This window comes from Chrysochloris asiatica, unplaced genomic scaffold (genome assembly GCF_000296735.1).
Source record: "Chrysochloris asiatica unplaced genomic scaffold, ChrAsi1.0 scaffold00023, whole genome shotgun sequence".
NCBI lineage: Eukaryota > Metazoa > Chordata > Mammalia > Afrosoricida > Chrysochloridae > Chrysochloris > Chrysochloris asiatica.
This window is the reverse complement of record NW_006408541.1, coordinates 1,960,974-1,988,742: the sequence shown is the minus strand read 5'-3', so window position 1 is coordinate 1,988,742 and position 27,769 is coordinate 1,960,974. Positions and strand designations below refer to the sequence as shown.

General features: G+C 46.9%; 1 protein-coding gene across 1 annotated transcript in view; it reads left to right on the top strand.

Moving 5' to 3' along the window:
* RAB22A (RAB22A, member RAS oncogene family) overlaps positions 1-14,369 on the top strand; it is a 56,516-nt gene extending 42,147 nt beyond the window's left edge. Inside the window, exons 3-7 of the mRNA XM_006839148.1 lie at positions 2,750-2,831; positions 8,834-8,905; positions 9,002-9,108; positions 9,319-9,428; positions 14,272-14,369. Of these exons, the coding sequence (XP_006839211.1) occupies positions 2,750-2,831; positions 8,834-8,905; positions 9,002-9,108; positions 9,319-9,428; positions 14,272-14,369 (469 nt within the window). The remainder of the gene's footprint in view (positions 1-2,749; positions 2,832-8,833; positions 8,906-9,001; positions 9,109-9,318; positions 9,429-14,271) is intronic.
* The last annotated feature ends 13,400 nt before the right edge of the window (positions 14,370-27,769 follow it).

The following is a 27,769-nucleotide window of genomic DNA, read 5'->3' as shown; positions in this document are numbered from 1 at the left end:
AAGTGAGCTGAGGGCACAAGAAGGAACCTCATTGTCTGAGGGGGTGTGAGACTAGGAAGTGGAAGAGTGGATGCAGTGTCAGACAGGAAACTGCCTTGGACCTTGAAGAGATGCCCCTTACATTGCAGCTGCCGCCATTTGGGTTTTGGTTCTCCTGTCAGAGCAACGACTCTCTGCTTTCATTAGAGGGGAAACAGTTGGCAGGTAGGTTTAACTTGAGTGAAAACATTTTCCTTTAATTGTTACATATACCTTCCTCCATTTTTTGTCTGCTTGAAACAGGCTTCTTCTCTTGTCCTATGAGCAGCCGAAATGCGTACGTTGGAGGCACTGGCCAGTTTAATAGGCCCTGCTGAATGCGTGTTGTCAGTCCTAAATGTACCACCACCCCGTAATTGATGGAGAGTTGAGTCACAAGCTTTTAGGACTAATTGCAATGTGTAAGCTAAAAACATTTCCTGGAGGAGCTGCCTTTAAATAACAATACCGCTCTTGTGAGTAGGTTAGTGCTTACCATTTACAAATCTCTGTCTCATGCATCTTCCCTCTCATCCAAACAATAAACAATGCTGTTGGAAAGCAAGTGTTTCCTGAATGAGAAGCATGCTGATTTGATCACAGTGGTGAGTTGCCCTAAAGTTCTTGATATAATAACCGTATACTGAGCACCTTTGGTGTACCTTCTGTGTTCTGGTAGCAAAATGGATTATGAGCTGGACTGCTAAGTGCAACGCAAATCTTACCATCCCTCCGCAGGAGAAAGATGAGGCCTCAGCGCCTGTTAAGATCTACAGCCTCAGAAATCCTGTACAGGGTTACTATGAGTCAGAACCAACTTGGTGGCACACAGCCGCCACCACCACCACCAGGCGGCCTGGTGAGGCAGTGGTTAAGCACTGAGCTGCTCAACCAAAGATCGGTGGTTCAACTCCACCTGCCACGCCAAAGGAGAGCAATGAAGCAGTCTGCTTCTGTAAAGATTTACAACCTTGGAAACCCTGGGGAAGTTCTTCGCTGTCCTTGAGGATCACTAAGAGTGGGAAGGCACTGGACCACAGTGGGGATCAGTCATTGTGGCCATGTCTCCTCACTCGCCTGCCCTTCCTTGTCACAGTCACCATGGCTACGTGCTGAACCATAAATTGATACCAGCACTGCCAGGAATTCATTGTCTCAGAGTTGATGCTTTCAAAATTTAGGATTCATGGACTTACCTAAGTTCAATGATTTTTCCAGAAATCATTCTGTGTATTTTAACTTGCACCTTCTTGAAGACTGTATATCGATTACTGGAGCTTCAACTAAAAAAGAAACTACTTAAAGCATTCAGAACATCTGAAAATGCCTAGCCCTTCGATTCCATGTCCTGAGTCCTGGTTGGGGCATGATTTCCGGAAGACTTGCTCTCCAGAGGAGTTGACGTGGTAACCCGGGAGGCAGAGGGCTCTCCAGGCAACATGGGGAGTAGGAGGTCTTGCTGTGACCAGGGCAGCCTCAAAGCAGGACATCTGAAGTACCCAGGTATCCCCTCCAGGCCACCAGGGCACCTCAGCATATTCAAGATTAGGGGTCTCGCTGGAGCGTCACCAAAAAGTATGTTGTTGTTAAGTGTCGTCTATTTGGCTCTGACTCAGAGGGTTTCCGAGGAGCAGCTGGTGGATTTGAACTGCAACCTTGTGGTTAGCAGTCCAGTGCGTATCTTACAGCACCCCACTCCAAAAGTCATAGGGACCCTGCCTTCCAAGCACCGTGGTCAAACAGTTTTGTCTGAGTGCGCACTGTGACCTGGGGCTTCCTGAGGTCCTGGGTCTGCAGGGCCGTTTCAGTCCATGACCGAGTACATATCAACAGTGGGTTCAGCTGCTCACCACCATCTATCTCCCTCTCTCCTTCTAGTCTTCTGCCCTTAGCACCCACACCCACCCCCCAGCACCTTCTCAGCTGTTTGTGTAGACTTGTGACTGAGGCCTAATCGTTCCAAGCAGCCCAGTCCATTCCTGGACACACAACTTGTTTGGAAATGTTTTCCATGAGAACATCTCTTTACAGGACACGGTCTGTATTTTCCAAATAGGAGGTCTGTGGACACAGTGATTAAGCTTGGGCTGCCCATCGAAAGGTTGGTGGTTCAAACCTACCTACTTCTCAGGAGAAAGATGTGGCAGTGGCATCTGTAAACATAGTGATGTTGTGCCATGGAGTCTCGGTTCCACCTCATAGCCACCCTGTACAGGGTTTCCGAGGCTGTAAATCTTTACGGGAGCAGAAAGCCTCATCTTTCTCCCGCAGAACAGCTGGTAATTTCGAACTGCTGACCTTGAGGTAAGCAGCCTGACTCATAACCACTACCCTACCAGAGTCTTGGAAACACTCTGGGTACATCTACTCTGTCCTATAGAATTGCTTGAAGTTGGAATCAACCCAACAGCAACAAAGTTTTACTTGCTCTGGTGGTGTTTGTGTTTCTTTTGCAGAGCAAATGTCTGGATTGTCAAAATAAGTCTGGATTCTTTTGGTATGGACCTTAGGTGATCAAAAGCTAAAGCCTTCTCTCCCTTGCCTGTGTTGTGCTGGTGAGCCTGGTGCTTGGTTGGCTTGGCTGTGCCGTCAGCATCTGAGCAGCCCTTCGGTACTCTAGAGAGCCCAGGGAGGCCGTCTGTAGTTTGAGCGTTACCTCTAGGGGACATTTCCCACAGCGACGGGACAATGCTTGAAATGCTGTCCTGATGGTTCCGGTCTCTCTTTACAGGGCATCTTTTATGACCAAGACTGTCCAGTACCAAACTGAGCTGCATAAGTTCCTGATCTGGGATACAGCTGGACAAGAACGAGTGAGTCACTCTTGGATTTACTCTGTGTTTTCTCTGAGGCCCACGCAGAAGTCCCCACGGACCCACCAGCATCCCCAGCAGCTTCCCGTTAGTCACTTCTTGTTGGGCGCACCGGAGACACATTAATCTCCATTTGCGTAGACCAGCCTTTTTCTTTCCAATTAGAGCTACAAAGTCCAGTGATGGAGAAAGTGATCATGGGCACCGGGGGCATTTTTATCTGCTTTAGTGTCTTCAGCTGAGTGATCCAGCCCTGCTCCGAGCACGTGGTGTAATGTGGGCACCATTCCCCCAAGACAGCCACGAAGTAGTGGTAGAGAGGAAGAGTTTACACACGCCTCATTTATAGCCACCTTTTAACAGCTACAGAGGGAACTTTACAGCATATAAAGTTTGAGATTTAAGTGGAATGGATGAGCTAACGCGGGAGTCGTGCAGTCGGTACTTAATAAATGCCTGCTGATCAAATGGTCCATATGGTTATCGGCTTGAGGAGCAGCACCATGCAAAATGGAACTCAATGACACCCCCAGCTAGGAAAGGGGACAGGTCTGTGCCTGCCACCTGCCTTCCCTTTGGTCAGGATACTGAGTCCCTGCCCCTGCCCGAAGGCGCTTGACAGCCATCCATTAGTCAGCTGCTGTTTAATGTTGTTCTCAGGCAGTACTATGGAAACGGAACGTCTTCTGGATGTACAAGACTTTCTTCAGCTGTTCAAAGTAGACCCAAAATAATCAGGACAGTTGTCATCTCGGTCTTATCTAAGACAACCTAGATGCTGTGTGTGGTGTAAACCACAACAGTCAAACAGGGGGACCAGAGCATCGTCCTCGGCGGACACTCTGCATCTGCGCAGACTTCCTGCCTCCAGGCTGTTGGCCCCCACTGCCTGCCCTGGGCTGGGGCTGTACATCTGGAATGCAGCCTTGAGCTGGCTGGACCCTGGTAGCCATCGCTCCATGCCCATCTAAGGGGTGACTGACTCCCCGCCGGGTGGTCCCAAATGTCTGTCAGCGTAGCCCTAGACTCTGCTGTGAGAGGGGCTCCCACCATCCCCCAGGTCCCCTGTTCCCGTCGCCCCTCACACATAGTGGATGATCTGGCAGCACTCACACCATAAAGAACCTGCTACAAGAGAGAGTCCATTACACGGGGCAGCAGAGCTGCTCGCCGGGCTCCTGGAGCATGGAAAAGGACTAAGAACAGCTGGCACTGTGCCTCTGCCTTACTGTGAGCTGCTGAAGTCTTATGATTAACTGCTTGGCCGGCCTCTTGTTTGCCCACCTCTGATCAAAGCTGCTACCAGACTCAGATGCAGATCTGCCGGTGGGGAGGTGACTAGGACAGGCGCAGCAGCTGGGGCGAGCATGCTCTCAGGGCTGCCAAACCAGTGTTCACCAAGTTCTGTCCCCCCCGCCACACACGTACACACACACACTCATCCTCCTCTCAGTGTCCTCATGTGCAGCCCACCCTCTGACCCACAGACTCCAGCTCCTCAGCCCCTTCAGCCACTCCTGTGCTGCTTGCTCTGGCCCCCTGACAGTTTCGAGGCCTCAGGGTTAGCCCTACCCTACTGTCTCCAAGCAGGCCTCTCGCTGGCTGCCAGGTACATTCGGGACTTGCAGCCCCCCTGGGTGTCAGTAGCCCTGCCCCTTGAACCCACATCTGTTCCCAGCTGTGTTAGCAGAGCCTGACACAGAGCTGACATAGTGCATGTAGTGCATGCTCAGATAGTGAGTGACTGGACGCATCAACTAATAAGGAATTCCTTTGGGTCCTCCTGAACAGACTTTGATTATTGTCATCCAATGGATGGTCACCTAGTTCCTCCTGTGTCTTGTCTTCTGTGAGCCAGTGAGCTCCTTGGGGCAGAGGCTCCTGCGTAGCTGTGCTCTGAGCCACTGGCACAGTCTCGAGAGCCTCCACCTACTCCACCTATGCCATGTGAGTCTTCATGCTTCAAATGATGAATTTCTGGTATTTACATATTTCTTATTCGGTTCTCGTAGACAAGAGATTTATTATGCACCCCAAAGTCATCATAAAATGAGAACCCTTTCTGGTGAACTGACCAGTCAGCATCTTCCCTGGGTGACCCTAGCATCTGGTGTTGCATGTAGTTTCAACAGGTGGCCATGTGCCGCCTGGTCTCCTTACTGTTGATTGAAAAGCTAAGTCGATGAAAGTGATTTTGGAAAACTTCTCTGATGTCCTGCAAAGCCATTGAAGATAGGGATCTTTTCAGTAGAATAGTTGCTTAAATGCCACAGAAGAGGATGATTATTTACGGATCAAAGAGTAAAGAGAGATCTAAGGACAATTGATGGAGTCCTCAAATATTTTTGTGAAAGTGACCCTTTTTGTGATTGGATTGTGTAGGTCCAACAGGAAATGGAGGCTGTTGCCCTGTGCTGGCATGCATCTCCATCAGAAGGTCACAGCCAAAGTGTCCACCAACTGTGACTGCTCTTCATTTCGAGAATTCGCTCCTGGTGACAGTTAGAAACAAAAAATGCCACCGGATAAAATGAAACTTGTTTTCATAATTTTATATTTATTTGTCAAGACAGAGCCTTTGTCAATTCCCAAAATCAAATAGAACACATAAATATTGATAACCCATCCAACTCAAAATTGGTCATTTTGAATCAGACAGCCCCTGGTTTACTATGCTGGGAATGACGAATTGAAGAGGAATGGTGTTGCATTCATCATAAAAAAAGAACATTTCAAGATCTGTCTTAAAAGTGTAATGCTGTCTGTGATAGGATAATATCCATATGCCTACAATGAAGACCAGTTAATAGCACTATTATTCAAATTTACCCTCCTACCACTGATGCCAGTGATGATGAAATTGAAGACTTCTGCCAACTTCTTCAGTCTGAAACTGACCAAACAAGCCATCAAGGTGTACTGATAATTACTGGTGATTGAAATGCAAAGATTGGAAACAAAGAGGAAGGATCAGTCATTGGAAAATAAGGCCTTGATGATAGAAACAATGCTGGAGATTGCATGATAGAATTTTGCAAAGACCAATGACTTCTTCATTTCAAATACCATTTATAAACAACATAAAAGAAGACTGTACACATAGACCTCACCAGATGGAATACACAGAAATCAAATTGATTACATCTATGAAAAGAGAATGTGGAAAATCTCCATATCGTCATCCAAAACAAGGCCAGGGGCAGACTGTGGAACACACCATCAATTGCTCATGTGCAAGTTCAAGCTGAAATTGAGGAAAATTAAAACAAGTCCAAAAGAGCCAAAATATAACCTGGAACATATCCCACCTGAATTTAGAGATCATCTCAAGAACAACTTTGATGCATTAGACACTAGTGAGAGAAGACCGGAAGAGTTACGGAATGGCATCAAGAATATCATACAGGAAAAAAGTAAAAGGTCATTAAGAAGACAAGGAAGAAGGAAAACACCAAAATGATGTCAGAAGAGACTCTGAAACCTGCTCTCTAGCATAGAGATGCTAAAGCAAATGGAGAAATGAGGAGGGAAAAGAGCTGAACAGAAAATTTCAAAGGGCAGCTCAAGAAGACAAAGTCAAATATTATAATGAAATGTGCAAATATGTGGCGTTAGAAAACCAAAAGGGAAGTAAGTACACTGTCGGCATTTCTCAAGCTGAAAGAACTGAAGAAAAAATTTAAACCTGAACTTGTGATATTGAAGGACTGTATGGGCAAACTATTGACCACTGCAGAAAACATCAACAAAAGATGGATGGAATACACAGAGTCACTTTACAAAAAAGAAATGGTCAATGTTCAGCCATTTCAAGACGTAGCATATGATCAAGAGCCAATGATCCTGGTGGAAGAAGGATCCTTGAAGGCATTGGCAGAGAAGTCTCCGGGAATTATTGGAATACAAATTGAAATCTTTCAACAAACTCATGCAGCATTGAAGGCACTCACTCATCTATTCTATGAAATTTGGAAGGCAGCTGCCTGGCCAACCGATTGAAAAAAATCTGTATTTGTGCCCATTCCAAAGAGAGATGACTGAACGGAATGCAGAGAAAAAATCAGACAATATCATTAATAGCACATGCAAGTTAAATTTTGCTGGAGATAGTTCAAAACCAGCTGCAGTCGGTTCAAGCTGGATTCAGATGAAGGCATGAAATGAGGGATATTGTTGCTGATGTCAGATGGATTTGGGCTGAAAACAGAACATCAGAAAGATGTTTACCTGTGCTTTATTGACTACACAGATGCTTTTGGTTTTATGGATCGTATCAAGCTATGGACAACATTTCGGAAAAATGAGTATTCCAGAACATTTATTTAATTGTGCTCATGAGGAATCTGTCCATAGACCAAAAGGCAGTTGTTTGAACATGAAAAGGGAACACTGAATGATTTAAAATTAGGAAAAGTGTACTCCAGGATTGTGTTCTTTCACCACACCTATTTAGTCTGCATGCTGAGCAAATAATTTGAAAAGCTGGATTATATGAAGAAAAACATTGCATCCAGATTAGAGAAACTCATTAACAACCTGTGATATGCAAATGGCACAATCTTGCTTCCTGAAAGCAAAGAGGACTTAAAAAACTTACTGATGAAGATCAAAGACCACAACCTTCCATATGGGGGGGTGCATCTCAATTTAAAACAAAAATCCTAACCACTGGACCAATAAACAACATTGTTATAAATGGAGAAAAGATTGAAGTTGCCAAAGACTTCATTTTGCTGGGATCAACCATCAACCTTCATTGCATTAGGTAAATCTCCTGCTTTTCTGTGGTACTCTGCCCTCCTGCGTTACAGTCCTGACTTCTGTTTCCTTCTGTCTAAAACCTCACGTGCCATGTTACTGGAGATGGGTAGGCATTCCCCTCAAAAGTTAGGGTTTTCCTCACAAATCATAATGGGGTGTCTGACTCTGGCGCTTGGTGTGACAGTACCCCATGCTTACATAGTTCTCCTCCAAATATTGGTTGAGTGCCCCAGGTAGAGAGCCAGGCCCTGGAATAAAGGGGGCTAGGCCTGCACGCTGTGTTCCCTCGTGGTACTTACACTCAATTTACTGTTGGAAAGCTCAGACGAGCATGGCGGTCAAAAAACGCAGAGGTCGTGTCGTGTCCCCAGAGCAGAAATAACACTGGTAAGCCATGGGAGCCCAGATCAGGATGGGAGAGGAGGGAAGTGTAAGACGAAGATGGAGTGCAGCTAGAATGCGTGCTGTCAAGTGTTGGCTTCACGTTAGGTGGGTGAGCAGCTCCCACTGTGACAGGTGCCCAGGAGCTGAGGCTGGTGTACCTCATAGCCTCAGCCAGAGCGGTGGCTAAATCACCCTGCCTGATGGCCTCCTTCTGGCTGTCCGTTTCCTTCTCTTCCGTCCCTGTTACAAATGATGGGGTGGGGGTGACTGGGAAGGAGCAGCACCATGTAGAGGCTCATATAAACCCAACCAGCTGTGTACCAGCATTGGGCCGTTGCTGTGCTCAAAGAGACATCAGACAGCAAGTTGCCGACTCATCTGAAGTTGTGGGTAAGTGTGTGTTCATTTCTGTAGTGCGATCAGCATTTAGATTACAAGGTTATGTTCACAACACCCCAACACAGCCACTTCTCTGGAAAACCATTTGCAGCATTCTTTTTATCTCAGCCGTGGTTTGGGGAGCCAAAGTTTAAAGGACTGTTGAACAAATGAATTTGGGAATTATAACTTGGAGTTCAATTAAAAAGCCTTTTCACTAAAACAATTGTTGATAACACGGTATTTACTTCCTAATAAACTGTATTCTAAACTACCTTCTGAGGAACGTCTTAGTAGTACATGAAAAGGTTTTGCCTTTGCTGATCACTGGTTCATTTGCTGTGAAGTAGTGTGTCATCGTTTTTGGATGAAGACAAAGATGATCTTTTTGTTCAGGGATACTGAGCTTCAGAATCCAGTGAGCAGCGTGTTTCCCCAGTCCCCCTCACTTTGTTGTCTCTCTCTTCCCTGCTCTGCAGTTCCGTGCCTTAGCACCCATGTATTACCGAGGCTCCGCAGCTGCTATCATTGTCTACGACATCACCAAGGAAGTAAGACCCTGTTTTCTCTCACATTCTCTTTAGAGAGTTTTGAAATTTGCCTCTGGTTGCTTTTCTATGCGGTTGCTTTCCTCTTCTGTGTCACAGGAGACATTTTCAACATTAAAGAACTGGGTGAAAGAACTCCGGCAGCACGGCCCACCTAATATCGTTGTTGCCATCGCAGGAAATAAGTGTGACCTTACCGACGTCAGGTGAGTTCTTAGAGCTGGCATAGTGCCCCGTTTCGCCCAGGGAAATAGCCAACACAAGCAAGCCCCTCTCATTGCCTGACCCTGGCTGATCAGATCCAGTTTGGTTTGGTTCCCTGTGGAAGTGACTGGAAGGCCCCTCTCTGCCGCCCACTGTAAATCTGGGTCATCCGCAGCAGGTGCACTTTCTAATTTGCCGTTTCTGCCTTGCAGAGAAGTCATGGAGAGGGACGCGAAAGACTACGCTGACTCCATCCATGCCGTCTTCGTAGAGACCAGCGCCAAAAACGCCATAAACATAAATGAACTCTTTATAGAAATCAGTGAGTATCTGGGTCTCACTTTCTCAAGGAACCTCTCTAGCCCCAGTGGAAGGAGACAGATGGGGCCCGGTCGGGGCCCTAAGTGATTGTGCACGCCTAGTGGTGTCATTGCTGGGGCATGGGGGTGTTTAGTTCTTGTTTTACTTTCATCGTTTCATTTGTTCAGAGAAACCAGAAGTCTGGATGTGTATGTGGTGTACCCCATTGTTTAGATGTGTTCACTAATTCAAACATCCTGAGACTTGTGGAGACATAGGGAATCCATCTGCTGGCCATATAGTGCCAGTGGACTGTGGGTTGGTGACCTCTATTTCAACCCCTTCATTTCAGCATTAACAAATCATGATATTTACTGTTTCAATATTAAAAAGTTTTTGCCATCTTGCGAGATGGTAAAGTAAGAGTTGCCCGGAGGAGTTCTTGAAAGGCCGCCTATGAAGGCCGACTGGGAACTGATTGTAGTTCAAGTTCCTCAGTGTGTGGTGTCATGAGTGTGTGGAAGTTTTCAACAGGCAGGTGTGTTAAAGGCTGGAAGGGAGTGCACTGTCCCCACCGTGGAGCTCTGCGTGTGAGAACTTTTTACCTGTGAACAATGGAAACGTATATTCCCTCAGAATAGGACAGTTTAGGGACGTGTGCACAGTGTCTGGTTCCCCAGGTGTTGTAAAGGTGCCTGAGCTCTGTATTTTACTTGGCTGCACAGATCCCAAGTACAAAGCTCAGTGGATTCTCACAAACTGGGTCCATGCCTGTAACTGGGCCCTCAGACCTTACCCCAGAAGCCTCCCTTGTGCCTCATTCCAGTTACCCCCAACTCGGCCCCTGTCCCCCTGCCCCAAGGGTCACCCTCGTCCCAGAAGCTCATTCTGTAGACTGGGTTTACCTGGTTTTGTTCTTTATATTTTTTAAAAAAACAGACTCTGTTTACCCTTTCTGCTTTTGTACTTACGACCGTGTTTTTGTATCGTTGCGGATAGCTGTCGCTGATTCTCCCTTACTGGTGAAGTGTGTGCGTGTGCATGAGAGAGATGGGGACCCGTACCCACAGCGCGGCCAACCACTCTGCTGTGTCACCAGTGGGGAGCTACTAGCAGCACTTCAGTCCTGCACATTCGGTGACGCTGTGGGTACACTTAAGTCACCTTGTGTATAGCAAGGAATGTTACCCGAGACTTTTCAAAGTGTTTGCCCTCATTTCTGCTTAACCTTGGGAATGTGAACATGCCAGGCACGCCCCCGTCTCTGCTGGGGGGCTCGACTAGATCTGCATTCCAGGGCAGGGTCGGCGGGGTGAGGCTGAGTGCCTTTCTGAAGGTTTGGACATTGACAGTATCCAGATGCCCTCTTCTTTGAAATGTCTGTTGGCCTGTTATGTTCTGGACTGTTTTCTTCTTGTTCTCTGGTTCTTCGTACGTTTTAAACGTGAGTCCCTTGTGGATTCTGTGGGATAGAAGAGCCTTCTGATTTGACTTTGGTTTCTTAGTCAATAAGAACTGAAGTTTTTCATCCTAATATCGTCCCATTTATCCCCGTTTCCCTTTATGATGAGCACTTTTTGTTCCGGTTTCAAGAAATCAGGGCCTCCTCCCAAGTCAGGAAGATGTCCTCCTCATCTGTCTTGTAAAAATTGTGTTAGTTCCTGGCCTCCAGCAGTTCCATTTCAGCGATGCTTCTGTGTCCACGGCTGTGTCTGCTCTCCAGGTGTCGAGAGGTTGGTACTGAGGAGAAGCTTCGGTAAAACTGCGCTTCACATGCACACCTGCAAATTCTTCCCCCTGGTATCGCAGCGTTGGGGAAGAGCATGGGCCCCACTAAAGAGCCTGTCTCTAGTCTGTGAAGAAGCCAGCCTTTGACACGACCCCACAAGGACTTGCAGACTGCTCAAAGGGTGGGGGCAAAGGTCAGAAGCCAAGGGCCTGAGAGTCCACAAAGATGTCATTGTAGCCTTCATCCTTTCAGAGATGGGTGTGTCCTGTCAGTTAATGTCCAGGCAACACCTGGTACTGCACTGGCCAGAACCAGAACCTGAGGTGGAGAGGCAGGGTCTTAGTGCACAGGAGCTGGTCTTGCTGACAAGCCTGTAGTGACAGGTTCCGGGGCCTAGGCTGACATCAGCATCAGAGATGCCTAGACAGCCTAACCTTTGAGGAGATACCTGTTTGAGTCCTCGGCCAGGTAGGTGGTGGTGGTTGTTAAGTGCTGTCGAGTCAGTTCCAACTCATAGCCATCCTGTGTAGGGTTTGTGAGGAGCAGCTGGGGATTTGAACCACCACCTTGCATTTCAAAGTAACCTTGCAGTCCAGTGATTATCCTACAGCACCACACCAGGACTCCAGAGACAGGTAGGTAGGTGGAGGATTTACGGTTCCTCTCAAAATTGACATCCGCTTCACAGAGCAGTAAAGTAAAACCTGTTCTTTTTCGTACATTGTTGGTTGGAGAATAAAGTGGCACGACCTCTTCAGAGAGCCGTTTGCAGCATCTGTCAAAATGTAACTAACCCGTCCATCTTGCATTTGTGCTGGACAGAGCCTGGGAGTACAGTCTCTGTGTCCGCTAAACGCCCAGGAGTGGAATTGCACACCCAGCGTCCCCAGTGCAGCTCATGTACCCTGCACGTACTCTCCCATAGCTTCCGAGAGAGATGGCCAAGCCACTCTTGGCTTCATTGCTGGTGCTCTTATTAGATGCCATCGGGTCGGTACCAACTCAGAGCGACCCGATGCACAACAGAACAAAACACTGCCCAGTTCTGCGCCAACCTCACAATTGTTGCTGCATTAGAGTCATTGCTGCTGCCACTAGCCAATTCATGTCATTGAGGGTCTTCCTTTTCTTCTCCCACCCTCCGCTTTACCAGACTTGATCATCCTTCTCCAGGGACTGGTCCCTCCTGACAATATGTCCAAAGCATGAAAGAGAAAGTGTGGCCCTCCTGGCTTCCGGGGAGCATTGTGGGTGTACTTCTTCCCACACAGATTAGTTTGTTCTTTTGGCGGTCCATTGTTCATTGTTAATAACATCCAAGTACTGGAGACAAACAAAGCACCCATCAGATAAAGGAGGCGTTGAAGGGACTGTAACAAAGGCAACCGGAAGGTTCAAATACGGCAGTTGTGAGGATGGTGCTGGACCTAGCAGGGTTGGTTCTGTGCGCCAGAACCAGCTCTGCGGCACCTGAAAACAATCATATAGCATCGAACGTCAAAACTAAAGCTGTTGTTAAACATGAGGTGGCTTTCATTGTACGCACAGGAACCCAATTCCAAGATCTGTTATGTGCAAACAGCAAGGCAGAGAGTTTGTTTCCACTGGGGTTTTTAAAGGGGTGTGGGGGTACGAGTGTACATACTTGTGTGTGTGTGTGTGTCTGTCTGTCTGTGCCCCTCCCTCTAGAATGCTGCATAAGTGGTTGCCTGTGACAGAGACAGGTGTGTGCTGTTTGAAGTTGTTATGGTTGAGAACACACAGGAAAACATACAGCATCTCCACAGTTGCTACATGTAAAATGCAGCAGCATCGATGATGGAACCATCCTCAGCCTCCTTCTGAGTCATCCTTCCCTCATTAACGTAAACTCACTGCCCCCTAAGCTTCCTAGCTAACCTTTCACTTTGCTGTTGTCAGTGATCCCATACCGTTGTTTGTTGTTTATATCGTGCCCTCGAGCCGGTTCTGACGAATGGAACCTGGTATAGTGTTTCCAAGGAACAGCTGGTGGGTTTGAACCACTGACCTTGTGATTCGTAGTCCAGTTCTGATCCTACAGCACCACCCCAAAAGCACAAGGCTCAAGGCAGATAATTCTTTACTCGTTAAGCTAAATAATTGTTTAGCTTACAGAAGACTTCAGGGAACATTTTTCATTGAAGGGTTAAAGTTTAAAGATGACTCAAGGCAATGATGTCAAGGGTTCATGTAGCCTTCTGGCTCCAGAAACTCTAGATTCTGTGAGAATTAGAAATTCTGCTCTACAGTTCCCTCCTTTTGATCAAAGAGTCAGGTATAGAATTTTATATTAATAAACTTTTGGGGAGAATAATTTTTAGATTTACAGAAAAGTTGCAAAGATAATCTAGACTTTTCTTGTACCCTTCACTTGTTAAGTGCTGTTGAGTCCGGTCCGACCCATAGCAACCCTGTATAGGGTTTCTGAGGAGCAGCTGGTAAGATTGAACCGCCAGCCTTGCAGTTCAAATGACTTTGCAGTCTGACACATTAGCCCACAGCGCCACACCTGGACTCACTCCCTTCACTTGTTTCCCTCTCATGTTAATATCTTAGAACATTAGCTGTAATGTTTCCAGTCATTGTCACTGGGCACCATCAAGTTCTCCTGGTCTGCCGAAGAAGCCAGTTGAATGTGTTACTTATTCAAAACACAGTATTTCCAACATGTAATTTCTTTAACTTTTGGGGTGTGTGTGTGTGTGTGTGTGTGTGTGTGTGTGTGTGTGTGTGTTTTTGCACAGGTAGTGAATCCTAGAACAGAAACATGACATTAATGAAAAAACTGGTAACATCAAATTAAGTCTGGAGCTTAGCTAATAGTATAATAGTAATGTGCCAACATTGAATTCATTTTGACAGATACCCTCTGGAAATATATTAACATTAGGGGGAGCTGAGATGGGGCACATGGGAACTCTCTGTGATCTTTGCAACTTTTCTGTAACCCTAAAAATTATTCCTCACTTAAAAAAAAAAGAACTTTGTTAATTTTAGGTATTTATTTTTAATAAAACTTGTCAAATCATATCTACCAAACTATCATGTCATGTCGGAGAATGAACAGGTTAGGAAAGCTAACACTTGCCCTCTTCTCTCTTCTCGCCTGGTTTAGGTCGAAGAATTCCATCCACAGATGCAACTCCACCCTCAGGGGGTAAGGGCTTCAAACTCCGCAGACAGCCTTCAGAGCCCAAACGCAGCTGCTGCTGACCCCGCCTCATCCACTCAGACTTGCTGATGAAGTAGGTGGTCCTCCGCAGGAGGGCTGGGGTCCCTGCTGCAGGGTTTTGCCTGGCCAGTCTTGGGTCTTCTTCATGCAAAAAAAAAAAAAAAGGATTCACAGAGATGGACCAGTTCTCTCTTGACAACAGGCTGCAGTAGTGCTAACTCAGCCTCCAGACTTCACTTGGTGAAGGACCTCTGGTGTGCTGGACGTAACGTGTCCTTGTGTGGATGATAGGCTTCAACTGTCACGTCATTTGGAATCAAGATTTGATGTACCGTTTGTAAAGGGCAAGTGAGCACTTTCATGATTCTTGAAGAGGGAAGTAAAGACTGAGGGGGAATGATCCTTCATCCCCATTTTCCCAGCACCAGGGTCATAAGGCGTCCTCTGTAAAACGTGGTGGGCTGTGGGAAGTGGAGGGATGGCAGCAACTCTTAGAAATGAGTTCTCTGTGGGACTGATGGGAGGGAAGGGTTGCAGCCCCATGCCATCGCTGAAGCACTTTTCATTGAAAAGATTCGCCAAGGGTGCAAATGGTAAATTCACAACCGCAGTAACTGGCATGTGGCTCACCCTAGGTTTACAGTCGGACCCTGTCACATATCTGACACCTACCTGATCCATGCGAATAGGCACTCGTGGTGGTAGAGAACTTGTCTGGAAATAAGTGGGTTTCCTCTGTTCTAAACTGACTGACCATGGGTTTTTAAAAAGTAGGGTGGGGTGGGGTGGGAGAAAGTGGTGTAAATGCCTGCCCGTTTCTTATTTAACCCAAATATTTTGTCGGGAAAAAGCAGTCAATGGTCTGTTGCTGAGCATATGTGAAGTTATAGTGGGTATTTATGAAGCCAGTGCTTAGAGTACTATAAAGTGTGTAAATAGGTTCATAAACCCTGAGCTCCCTGGGCGGTCTCATGCCCACAGACCCGCTCTGGGAGCACTTTCACGGGGAGCACAGGCCTCGAGCCCTCCTCGAGCGCTGAGCCGACACTCTTTGAAGAGTCCTCCACTTCCCTTCCACCCTTCCACCCAGGACCCCTGACCGGCCCGACCGGCCCGACTCAGTGCAGTCCAAGCCCTTCCAGCTGACAGTGACCCTAGAGGACAGAGGGCTTCCCAGGCTGTCATCTGGATGGGAACAGACAGCCTCATCTTTCTCCCTCAGAGCAGCTGGTGGGTTGGAACTGCCAGCTTCGCTGTTAGCAGCCTGATGCTTAATCCGCTGTGCCACCAGGCACCCTTGACCCCTGGGGTAATGATGGAGTTCCCAGTTCAAGTTGTCTGTGTCTTGCTTCTAAGTTCCTTTTTGTTCTCATAATGACCTCAGTCCAGTTGTTTTGAGGGTTCTTTTCTTGTTACCCATTTAGCGTATCTTTCCATTCAGTTGGTCCTGCCTGTTAGTGGTTAACATGCTCTTCCCTCGGGGAGCCTAAGGTTCCTAATATAATCTAAAAATAAAGAACTGAAGTCAAGTTGGTGAAAATTTGTTCCTGGTCTAATTTGGCACCCTTCCAACCTGAGTATTGTAAGGGAAGGAAATTTACAAGATTAAATAGGAAATGAAACAGCTTGAATTTCAAAGTAAATTGTATTTTCAGAGCTATCCTTAAACGGAACCAGTCAAAACTTTTGAAAAGAATTGTTATTTTTCTGTGCTCCCCCCTCTTGATAGGAATAGGTTCTAATGGGAAAATTTTACTTAAATTAAGTAAAATACATTCCCATTGCCCTGATGTATGTGTCAAGCATTTGAAACTATTTTGTTCTCATATTGAAATGATACAGAAAGATGCAGTTAGGTAGAATCCAACCCTAACATCATTGTCCCAAAGCTCCATATGGATTCTGTGTGGCAGCTTGCTTCTGTCCCATCATTAAATGAGCAAGCGAGGGGGGTGGGGAGGGCAGCACACAATCCCAAGGACTGGCCTCCTAGTTAGCACCCGAGGCTGTTTGCCTTCCTTCAGTGTCTCTGGAGAGGCAAGAGGGGAGAACACAACAGAACACTGCAGAAGAGATGCCCGTGTGGCCCTCTCTGCCTTATCTCACCAGGTGACACCGGCCCATGACTTGCCCATTTTTTCCACCACACATGGTAGAGCTGGCTTCACGGTGTCTTGGTGCACATCACAGAGCAGGGCAGCTTGGTGTAAGCGCTGCTGGGCCTCCTCCCTGAAGGAAGGTGTCTGGTGACTTTCTCTCAGGTAATGTGGGCAGATTACCTGAGCCAACTGCAGCTGTCCCTCTTCCCAACCCCCACACTCCCCCACAGGTAGACATTTTTGCTGTTTTGTTGGGGGTGCCCTGGAGGTCATGCCCCACCACCATTCCTCAGGCGTCCTGGGGCCTCTTTGGGCCCCTTGTAGCCATCATCCCGTTAAGTGGACACGGCCTGGCTTCTTGTGGATTCTCTCTTCAATGCTGAACGTAAACTACCATCACCTCTGCTCCCTAACCCCACACTCACTGGGAAAACAGGCAAGCGTGTTCCCATTTGTTTGTATGTCAAACCCAGAGATGAAGATGAACGTAGGAAGCAGTGCTGTGTGTTGACTTTGGGGTGATTAGCTTGACTCAGTCAGCCCTGGTCTAGGACCCTTTCCTGCTTCCCGTCCTGTCCTATGTTGTTATTATGAGAAAAAGCTAGAGCTCAAAGGAATCGATTTAACAAATCATCTTACGGTTCTCTCATGATGTAGGACCATTTTTATCAAACTTTGGGGACTGAAAAGAAGAGAAAAATCGTTAAATGGCCGCAAGTGTGTATCGATTTCTTTCAGAGAAATGGAAATAAGCTCTTTGTAGGTGTCTAATCCCAGGAAGCCTTGGTCTCCAGAACACTCCTTCCACCCAAGTGTTTTCTGATTATGGGTTAACTAATTAACTATGATTCGGTGATTTAAAGAACATAAAGTAAGAGTATGATTAAGTGCCCTTCATTTTAAACCTCTTGTCTGAGAAGTGATTGGGGAGCAGTCCCTACTGCCAGCTCATCCTGGCTCCAGTGGAGCTTCGTCACCTGCTTGTCTCCCACAGCAGGACACGGCCCACGCATGGTGGCTGGAAGATTTCGTTCTTTTTAAAATACTCTGCTTCCTTGTCACCTGTTGGTGCCTGTGTGAAGTGACACCCCACTGTGTGTACCCTCGTCTCGAAGCCGGCCACCTCCCATAGGGAGGAGGACCTCAGTCCAGTGCTGGAGGCGCCAGTGTCCTCAGATGGGCCCATGTCCTTCTGGGGTTGTCAATTCTCATTATTTTTAAACACAGAAAGGGAAAGAAAAGCACATTTCATTTCAGAGATCCTCTTAAATCTCTCTTTGTGGCTTCTCTGTTCTCAAGGAGGAAGCCAGGCCTGGGAGGTCTGTTGTTAACTCCAGCAGCAAGAGCATCCCGGGGCCAGGGTCCCTGAGGCCTGGCCACCTGACCCGTGCCTTGTGTCAGAACAGACTTTCCGTAGCATGCCGAGTTCGGGTCAGACTGGACAAACAGCATGAACGTCTGTCCGCCTCGGGCCCAGCAAAGGCATCTCTTCATGGTTCTTTTACAAAACTGAGTTGGTTGTCAAAGAAGTGGTATCGTTTTTTTCTTTTTTTTAGCCTTTTTCCCCTCACTTCTTCAGAACACACCAAGACCCTAACTGGAGGACTGTCCGCAGCAGGAGATGGAGGGACATGGTATGGCGTGTAGCACCAGGCGAGCCCTCATGCCATCTGAGTGTCCTGCAGGAGCCTGTGGGAGAGATCCACAACCTTTCCCCTGGGGGACAGTTTCCACACTCGGCCTTGCTGAGCAGCATCGCACCGGGCAGTGAATACTTAGCTCCATAAGCCAAGTGAAGGAGCCCTGGTGGGGCAGTGGTTAAGCACTCCACTGCTAGCTCTGAGAGGTTGGTGGTTCGAACCCACCAGTGACTCTGAGAAGGACCCCTGTCCATCTCTCCCTGAAGACCACAGCCTAGAAAACCCTATGGGCAGTTCTTGGCTTTCACACAGGGCCACCACAAGTGGGCTCTACCAGAGGGTACCCTGCAGCAACGTACAGGAAGTTACCGGACGGTGATGAGCCAGAGACTGAGGGTCTGCACGGTTTACATGTTCACTGTTTCTGGGTTTTCAAGGAAGAAGTGGAATTTTCCTTCAGGGGTCAAGTTGTCACCGCATTCAGTTAGCTCGACTCATCAAAAATCAGATTGATTCAAGGTCATGTTTGAGGGATTGTCTGAACCCCACAGGCTGGGTATTAGGATTTAATTTATTTTAAGAAATTCAAGCAGCACATTTGTCCAGGAGATAAACACAGTACTGTGTAGCTGAGAAAAGCGGGCTTGGGAAGTTAGCTGAGGACTGAAAGGAGACCCTGTCACTTCCCAGTAATAGAAATCCAGGCAGTTTGATGATCTGATTTACAACAAACATGAGTGGAATTCTGGGGCATCCGTCCTGATTTGTGTGTAAATGAAAGTCTTAAAAAAATATTAGAAGACTGTTAGATTTTTCAGAAGTCTCCCTTTTTTAACAAAATAAGGAAATGGTAAGAGGGGAACCTGTGGTGTTGATATTTCGTTAGAAGTAACGAGGAAAGTGAATCCATAGAACCAAGCCTCCGGCAGTTTCTCAGCTTGTTCTTGAGGGTGTCGCTCAGCTCATATGAAAATGATTTACTCACCAACTCCAGCAAGACTTCCAGCAGCATCGATCAAGTTTAATACGATGGTGGGTGATCAGGAATAACGGCCGTCGGTACGCTCTTCTTTTACAGTCTAATCCATTTTAGACATGCTAGAATATTTTTGGCTTCAAAACAAAAGGATGTGGAAATTTAATAAAATGAAAAACCTGAAGCTTTCCATCTATGCCTTTTTTGACGCTGAATGTTTTAGATAGCGGGAAGATGAGGCTGTGCCGTTGGCAGATGCTGAAATGAAAACTGTGGTGTCTGACAAATTTAACAAAAAACTTTTTTCAATTTGTCACCAGTTCATTGTTCGATCTCTGTGGTGCCCGCAGTGCCTCATCAAAATTCTTCCTGGCTGAAAGGAACAAAATTCTGGGTAGCTTTCCATGAGCATGAATCCAAGTGCCAAGTTCTCCGAGCCAGCTACTGGGCAGTCCTGAGAGTAATAATGTTTTCTAAAAAGGGTTCTTAATAAACACAAAGCAGGCCAGTTTCAATGATGCGGCTTCTTGAATCAGGGATTTAGCTGTATCTTGTAAAACAAATTGCTTCTCACAGGACTTTGGGGGAAGTCGCCTTTTAGTTAGCATTCTGGGTGTAGAACCAAGTAAGAAATGGAATTTTCAAGAAACATCTGAAAAGCTAGCCTTCACCTTCTCTCTTCCCCAAGGGGAGTCAAGCTCACGGTCCCCGGCTGGAGTGGGGCACCTCTCCCTGACAGGAGTGCCCAGGTGACTCCCAACCAGAGAGAGCACTGTCGGCCCTCTGCCCACAGCGCTAGACTAAAGCTCCCTGAACACCTGCGCAGTCTTCATTTGTAGTGACATGTTTACTTGAACAACCAGGTTTACCCCCCTAGAACATGTTGAAAGGAGGTCTTGAATTTTGCTTGCCTCCGCGTATTTAGTAAAGGAGAGAATTACATAATTTACAGAACTTCCTAATGTGGACCATTGCATGGATAGACGGAAGGTTTTAGGTTTTTGTTTCAGCCTGGAACTTCCGAGGGACAGACAGCAGCAGCCCCATGGTGGGCATAGAGCTATGTCAGCCTGGGAAATTCTGCGTTCTCAGCTCGCTCCGTCTTTGCATCGATTCCACATTCGGGTCACTGCCGTGCCATGCCGTGGTCCCTCTGACCTTTTGGAGAATGTATGTCCTGCCCCCTCTGTGATTGAAGCCGACTTCTTGCCCTTTCACTGCTTCCCTCACATTCGCATGGACGCTCCTGAAAGCGCGCACCGTGCCCACGACTCCTTCCCATACGGCCTTAAGCAAGTCCCACCTGCAGGGCTGGCCCACTGCACCCGGCTAGAGAGTCAGCAACACACAGGCATCATCTGAAAGATGCCTGCTTAGGGCGGTCACACACCTTGTCGACAGACTGGGTTTTGACTGTCGGCTTTCATTGTCAGCACCTCACGTGGTTTGTCAGAGAACATTGATGTTAAAGTGCATAAAACAAATCACACGTTGTGGATAGATTCTGCTAGGGAGATGAGCACAGACATTTAAAAGCTAAGTCGTCCTACCAGCAATTTGTATTTCTCCTAAGAATATTCTGCCTTTCTGAGATCTGATACGAGGAGTAAGACATTTTGTGCCTTTTGATAATAGCATCTATTATGAAAAATAAAATTAAGTTGCTTACACTTCTGGCCGCTTTATAGCACTATAAACAGCCCATGCTTGTAGCCGTGGCTTCGCTGCATGGCATACCGCCTGTGATGGGACATAGTGATGATGGTTTGCCAAACTTCTCTGGATGTTTGAAGACGGTATTTTTGCAGTCTTAACCTTGGGCTGGACCTAAGTCTATGTAAATCCTGTGTTACCAACAGAAGAAAATATGACCTTTTTGATTCTTGTAAGATATTTCTTTTTATACGTAATGCTGATAATGGGTAGTTGGCCATTGAAGGTTGATTTGGCATACTTTAAACTCTGTTGTTTTAGCCTGAATATTCTATAATATACCTTTATAGAGTATAACTTGCTAAATCACTCCGAAATTGGTGATATTGTAAGAAGGGGTATCAACCTTTTATTAATAAAGTGCTACGTTTACACATACTGTGGTTTGGCCTCTCAAATGGTTTCTCTTTGCGATCTTATTATTCGTGACCTATTCTGAACCCAGTATTCTCAGGTCATTTCAAAATGAGTGTTGGAAACAGAAGTGCCGAGCTTTGACAGCTGTAGATTCTGCTGCATGGCATGGTGTTTGCATCGGTTGAAATAACCTCCCGAACATCCTGCCGCTTTATCTTACGCACTTCCTCCCCGCTCTTGGCACCATTCAGAATTAAAGATGGCAGTGGTGCCACCAGTGCCCATGTATGAGAGAGCTCCTTCTCCCATAATGGAAGGGGGCACATCAAGGTGTCATGGGTCATCGTGCAAGAAAGACTTCTCGCTCATCACCTGTCCTTTTTGGCATTCCACCAAAGATACCGGTATTCCCATCCTAGGGTTAAGCTTAACCCTGGAACCGCACAGTGCCATCCATGGTCTCCAGAAGTTGGAAGTGGCACAGAAGCACAACCAACAGATGTGGCCTGTCTCGGAGAACAAGGTGTTGGCTGTGGTTCCTGGGAGCCACGGACAGGTCTGTGGCTATAACCATCAGAGACTAGTAGTGGGGAAGGATATGGTAGAAGGTGCCACCGATCCACTCTACATGTCTCCCAAACTGATGGATTGGGAGCGAGGAAACTCCTGGTTTTCTCAGTGCCATCTTCTCCATTGCGGGCAGCCAGCGGGTCCTGAATGCCGAGGACCACACAAGTGCACTCGGACCACAGGGAGATGCTGAGTTCCCGTGACTGGCTTCAGTCCAGCTTCTTCACGCAGGAGGGTGTCCCCAGATCGTCCCAGGGACTGAGAAGTCAGCTCAGCTTTCCAAGGGAGTCCAGTCTCATGCAGTCTGTGGGAACATTGCCTGAGACAGAGGGATCAGTGGTGTTGAATGTCCCCTCTGGTGGGAGTATGCTTGCTGGGGGCCAGGAGGCCAGGATCAGTGGCTCCCACCGAGCACAGGTGCCAGTGAGGTCCTGTGAAAGGAAACTGTCAACCAGCCCCAGTGAGAGGAAGACCCCAATGGAAAGGAGGTTGTAGGGGGAGAGAGGTCTGTCATGGGCTGAATTGTGCCTTCCCAAAATAGGTGTCAATGTGTTGGACCATGATTCTCACTAGTCTGGCATCATGTAGTGTGTTCTGCTGTCATTAGCCTGTGGCTTGTAAATCCTCACTTGCATGATGGGAAGGTGAGACCTAATGCAATCTATAGGGTTAGACTGCGTCTGAAATCAGTCTGTTGAGGTGATAAAAGATAACACAAGCAAGCAGAACTCAGAGACCTACCACCCCTAAAAAGGAGATCTGGGAGGGGAGTACGTCCCTTGGATGTGGGGAGTAGAGCCGTGGGAAGGTTGATTCCAAGACCATGGAGCTGTGCGGGGAATGCTGACCTACAGATGCTGAAGGGAAAACAGAACAAATAGAGCAAGCCCTCCCCTGGAGCTGGCTCTGCATTTGCACTCCGAGCCGCCTAAACTGCCAGAGAAGGAATTTCTGTTTGTGAAAGGTACCCCTTGTGGTGTGTGTGTTACAGCAGCACTAGAGAAGGAACTCTGCTAGTGCAGTGCTTACAAGTCAGGCAGCTAACTGACTCCACGGCACACAACCACCAACCACCAGAAAAGTTAAGACAAGGTCCCAACCAGGTCCCCGTGACAGGAGACCCCAATGAAATGGAAGTCCTAATCACACCACACCAAAACCAAACTCATTGTTACATTGATTCTGACTCACTGCACCACCACCACCACCCCCCATAGGGTTTCCAAGGCTGCCAATCGGACCTGCATTTCTCCCTTTTGGTTAACTCTCACGAGTTTTAGCCACTGTGCCCCAGTGAAAGGGAGATTCCAGTGAGAGGGGGACCCTCCCCATGAGAGGGGGTTGCAAATGAGAGCCCACCACTACTTCCAGACCTTGGCTTCTGAGTGGGGCCTAATGCTTTGAAAGGATTGTGAAGTCACAACTCCCATCTTGTAAGGAAAGAAGTCATCCGTGTTAAACTTGGTCTGAATGTTCCTTTAGTTTCAATCAGTGGTTAACACCCACCCTGATTAAGGAGTATTAGTATTAAGGAGTAAAGTTCCTGAAGAAATTAGCACAATTTGAGATGAGAAAAACAATGAAGTTTCTGAAAGTCCTCTGATCTCTCTATGCCCTCTCTCCTCAGGAGAAGAGATAGTCTTGGCCTTCCTCTGCCTCCTGTATTTCAGATAGACATTAAACCTTGCTTCGACGCCCTTGTTAAGTGCCCTCGAGTCAGTTCTGACTCTTAGTGACCCTGAATAAGGTTTCTGAGGAGCAGCTGGTAGGTTTGAATCACCGCCCTTATCTCCAAATCATTGGTTTTTCTTCCTGTCACCATTTTGTGGTATCAGTTGCTGCAGCTGCTGTGTTAAGAGGAGGCAAAGAGGTCAAACAGGAAAAGATTGGCAAAACAAGCTACTTACGAATTTAAAAGATACGATCACATCCAACTAAGACCATCAACGAAATTGAACGATGAATCAAACTGGGGGGAAACATTCGGTACTTACGAATGTCTACAAAACCTATCCTTGGAAACCCTATACAGGGTCACTCTGAGTCACAACACCAACGACAAAACACCCTGAAAAAGGAAAATAAAAGGACCTGTTACATGAAAGGAGCCCTGGTACAGTGCTGTGGTTTAATCCACTGGGCTGCAAGGTCGGTTTGAACCAGAAGGTCAACAGTTCAAATTCACCAGCTGCTCCTCAGAAACCCTGTCAGCATTTCTACGAGTCCGAACCGACTCGACAGCACTTAACATTACATGATAGGACTCTTGGTGTGGCATTGTAAGATCAGCACTGGTCGGCAGTTCAAACCCACCAGCTGCTCCTCATAAACCCTGTACAGGATCAAACCAACTGGAGGGCACTTCACAACAATTACATGAAAAGACAATTCACGGAAAAGAAAATAAAGCCACTAAATTAACAAATTACACACATAAAAAACAGATCCAAATACACTGAAAAGGCAGCAATAGTCCTTTATACGAGCTCAGGGAAGTGAGGACTTTGATAAAGTCCCATTCTGAAGGCACTCTTTACCTTAGAGCACATTACTTACTGGCCCTGCGGAGATACCAGAGGTACCGTAGAGCATGCATATCCAAAGATGCTTCCTGCAGCCTTGTGTGGTGGTGAGTGCCAGGGACTCAGATCTGACTCATAGCGACCCTGGAGAGAGTTTCCGGGGAGCAGCTGGTGGATTTGAACTGCTGACCTTGTGGTTCGCAGTCCAGTGCTGATCCTACAGTGCCACACCGGAAGTCTAGCCTTGTGTATAATTTCATAAATAAGAACAAAACAAACTCATACGAATTAGCGTGAAAAGATGTGCACGTGATATAGGTGAATGAAAAGGGACTGTCATACATATATATACATGTGTGTGTAAGGAGCTCTGGTAGCGTAGTGGTTACGAATTGGGCTGTGAACCGCAAGGTCATCAGATCGAAACTACCAGCTGTTCCGCAGGAAAAAGATGAGGCTTTCTGCTCCTGTAAAGATTTACAGCTTCGGAAACCCTGTACAAGGTTGCTATGGGTTGGAACCAACTCCACAGCACATAACCATGTATGTGTTTAAGGAGTCCTGGTGTGGCGCTGTTGGCTAATGCGTCACACTGCAAAGTTGTTTGAACTGCAAGGTTGGTGGTTCAAGCTCACCAGCTGCTCCTTGGAAACCCTATACAGGGTTGCTATGGGTGAGAATCGACTTGACGGCACTTCACAACAACAATAACACTTGTGTGTAAGGAATCCTGGTGTTGCAACAGTAAGGCACTCAGCAACTACCCGAAGGTTGGTTCAAGCCCACCCAGTGGTTTTGTGACAAAGAACCTGGAGAACTCCTGTGAAATAGTTGGTACGTGCCTTCGGGTCAATGCCAACTCGCAGCAACCTTGTTTCCAGTTTCCTATGAGCAGCTAGTGAGTTTGAACTGCCGATCTTACAGTTGGAAGTCCAGTGCCTATCCTACGAAGATCGTTGTTGTTAAGTGCTGTCGAGTTGGTTCTGACTCATAGCAACTCTATATATAGTTTCCAAAGAGCAACTGGTGGATTTGAACTGCCGACCTTGTGGTTCACAGTCCAGTGCAGATTCTACAGCACCACACCAGGATTACAGCCTAAAAAGCCCTGTGGAGTAACTCTGCATAGGGCTTCTCTGAGTCAGAATTGACTCTCAGGACCACCACCGCCAGCAGCAAACATGGATGTATAGTACAAGTGCATTTGGAGAAACTAGAGTACATGTAATGTGTGTGTTTGTAGTATACTTTTCTAGGAGGAAGAAAATGCCCTACATGCAAATATCTTTTACAGGCACCCCTCAATTAAGTCCTAAATAGGACACGTCGTTCATATGCGTGAGAGCATCAGCATGAGATCATACTGTGTCCAAAATGGTCACAGCCACGTGGTACAGAAACCAAAGGAGATTTATCCCAAAATCATGATAGGCATCAGGTCAACTCATCAGGGCTACTGAAGCAGGAAAGGGATGGGATACTTGATTCGGATACTGTGGAATAAGCACTGGACTGATAACTGACAGGACGGCAGTTCAAACCCACCAGCTGCTCTCGGAAACCCTTTACAAGGTCACTGAGTCAGAACCGACTCAATGGCACACAACAACTGTAGATTTTAGAAAAGTTCACAGGATTGGTTCTAGGACATCTGGTCTGGTTGGAGGATGACTCATGACCACTTTCTATTAAGGACACACCAAGAAGGAGCTATGGTAGCGTAGTGGTAACAAATCGGGCTGTAAACCACAAGGTCAGCAGTTAGAAACTACCAGCGGCTCCATGGGAGAAAGGTGAGGCTTTCTGCTCCCATAAAGATTGACAGCCTCGGAAACCCTGTTTAGGGTTGCTATGACAACAAAGCAAGTCCTTGAAAGAGAGAGTGCCCCTCCCTGTGCTGGCTTCTGTTGGTGGTAACTCAGTTCTACCTCACAGCACCACCACTCGTCTGTCAGTTTGTCGCACTGTGGTGGCTTGTGAGTTGCTGTGATTCTGGAAGCTATGCCACGGGTATTTTAAGTACCACCAGGGTCACCCACAGTGGACAGGTTTCAGATGAGCTTCCAGACGAAGACAGACTAGGAAGAAAGAGTGATGAACTACTTCCAAATATTTAGTCACTGACAACCTTATGAATAGCAGAGAAACACTGTCAGATATAGTGCTGAAAAATGAGCCCCCCAGGTTAGAAGGCACTCAAAATGCGACTGGGGAAGAGCTGCCTCCTCAAAGTAGAGCTGACCGAGATGAAGTGGAGTGAAGCCCATGGGAGTAAAGCCTGCGGGACCTTCATTTGCTGATGGGCCATAACTCAAAATGAAGACAAATAGCTGTAAACATCCATTAATAATTGTAGCATGAAATGTACGAAGTACAAATCTAGGAAAATTGGAAATTATCAAAAATGAAATGGAACACATAAACATCAATATCCTAGGCATTAGTGAGCTGGTTGTCAGGAGGGACCAGTCTCTGAAGAGGATCTCATGTTTGGTAAAGTGGAGGGTCAGAGAAAACGAGGAAGACCCCCAGCGAGATGGATTGGCACAGTGGCAGCATCAATGGGCTCAAGCATGGCAACAATTATGAGGTTGGCCCAGGACCAGGCAGTGTTTCAATCTATTGTGCATAGGGTCACTATAAGTCAGTACCGACTCGATGGCACCTAACAACAACAACGTCTCATAGCAACTCAATGTAGGGTGTCTGAGGCTGTAAATCTTTACAAGAGCAGAACGCTTAATCTTTCTCCCTTGGGGCAGCTGGTGGATTTGAACTGCTGATCTTGTAGTTAGCAGCCCAACATCATCATCATCATCATTCACTTTCAAATGAATGCTGCCTGAGGGCAAAGTTTTTCACATTGCCACTTAGTGGTCAGAATGAAGTCTCTGAACTTACCTTAAGACTCAAAATGGATTTGGGTAAGACTGATATTCTCCCAAGTAAACTAGCACATAATTCACAATAAAACATATTTTTTTTAAAAAATGGATTTGGGACCCCCATCAGACTGCAAAGCTGTTTGAACTGCAAGGTCAGTGGTTCAAGTTCACCAGCTGCTCTTCAGAAACCCTATACACAGGGTCACTATGGGTCGGAACCGACTCGACATCACTTAACAACTATAGTTGTTGTTGTTAAGTGCCGTCGAGTCGGGTTTCAATCCATAGCGACCCTGAATAGGGTTTCCGAGGCTGTAAATCTTTACGGGAGCAGATCGCCTCATCTTTCTCCCACGGAGCAGCTGGTAGTTTCGAACTGCTGACCTTCCGGTTCGCAACCACTACGCTGCCAGAGCTCCTTAACAACTATAGACTGGTGTGATAATATTGGATACGCACTGGCCTGCTAATTACAAGGTTGGCAGTTCAAACTCACCAGCCACTCCTTGGAAACCCTATGCAGGTTCACACTGAGTCAGAACTAACTTGACAGCACTTAACAAAATTTCAAATGCTCATGAAATCCAGACTTTCTGGAGTCATGGAGGACGGATGAATCGCCAAAACTATTGCCCTAAGATCATCTTAAACCTTAAATCCAAAATATTCCCTGAAGTCT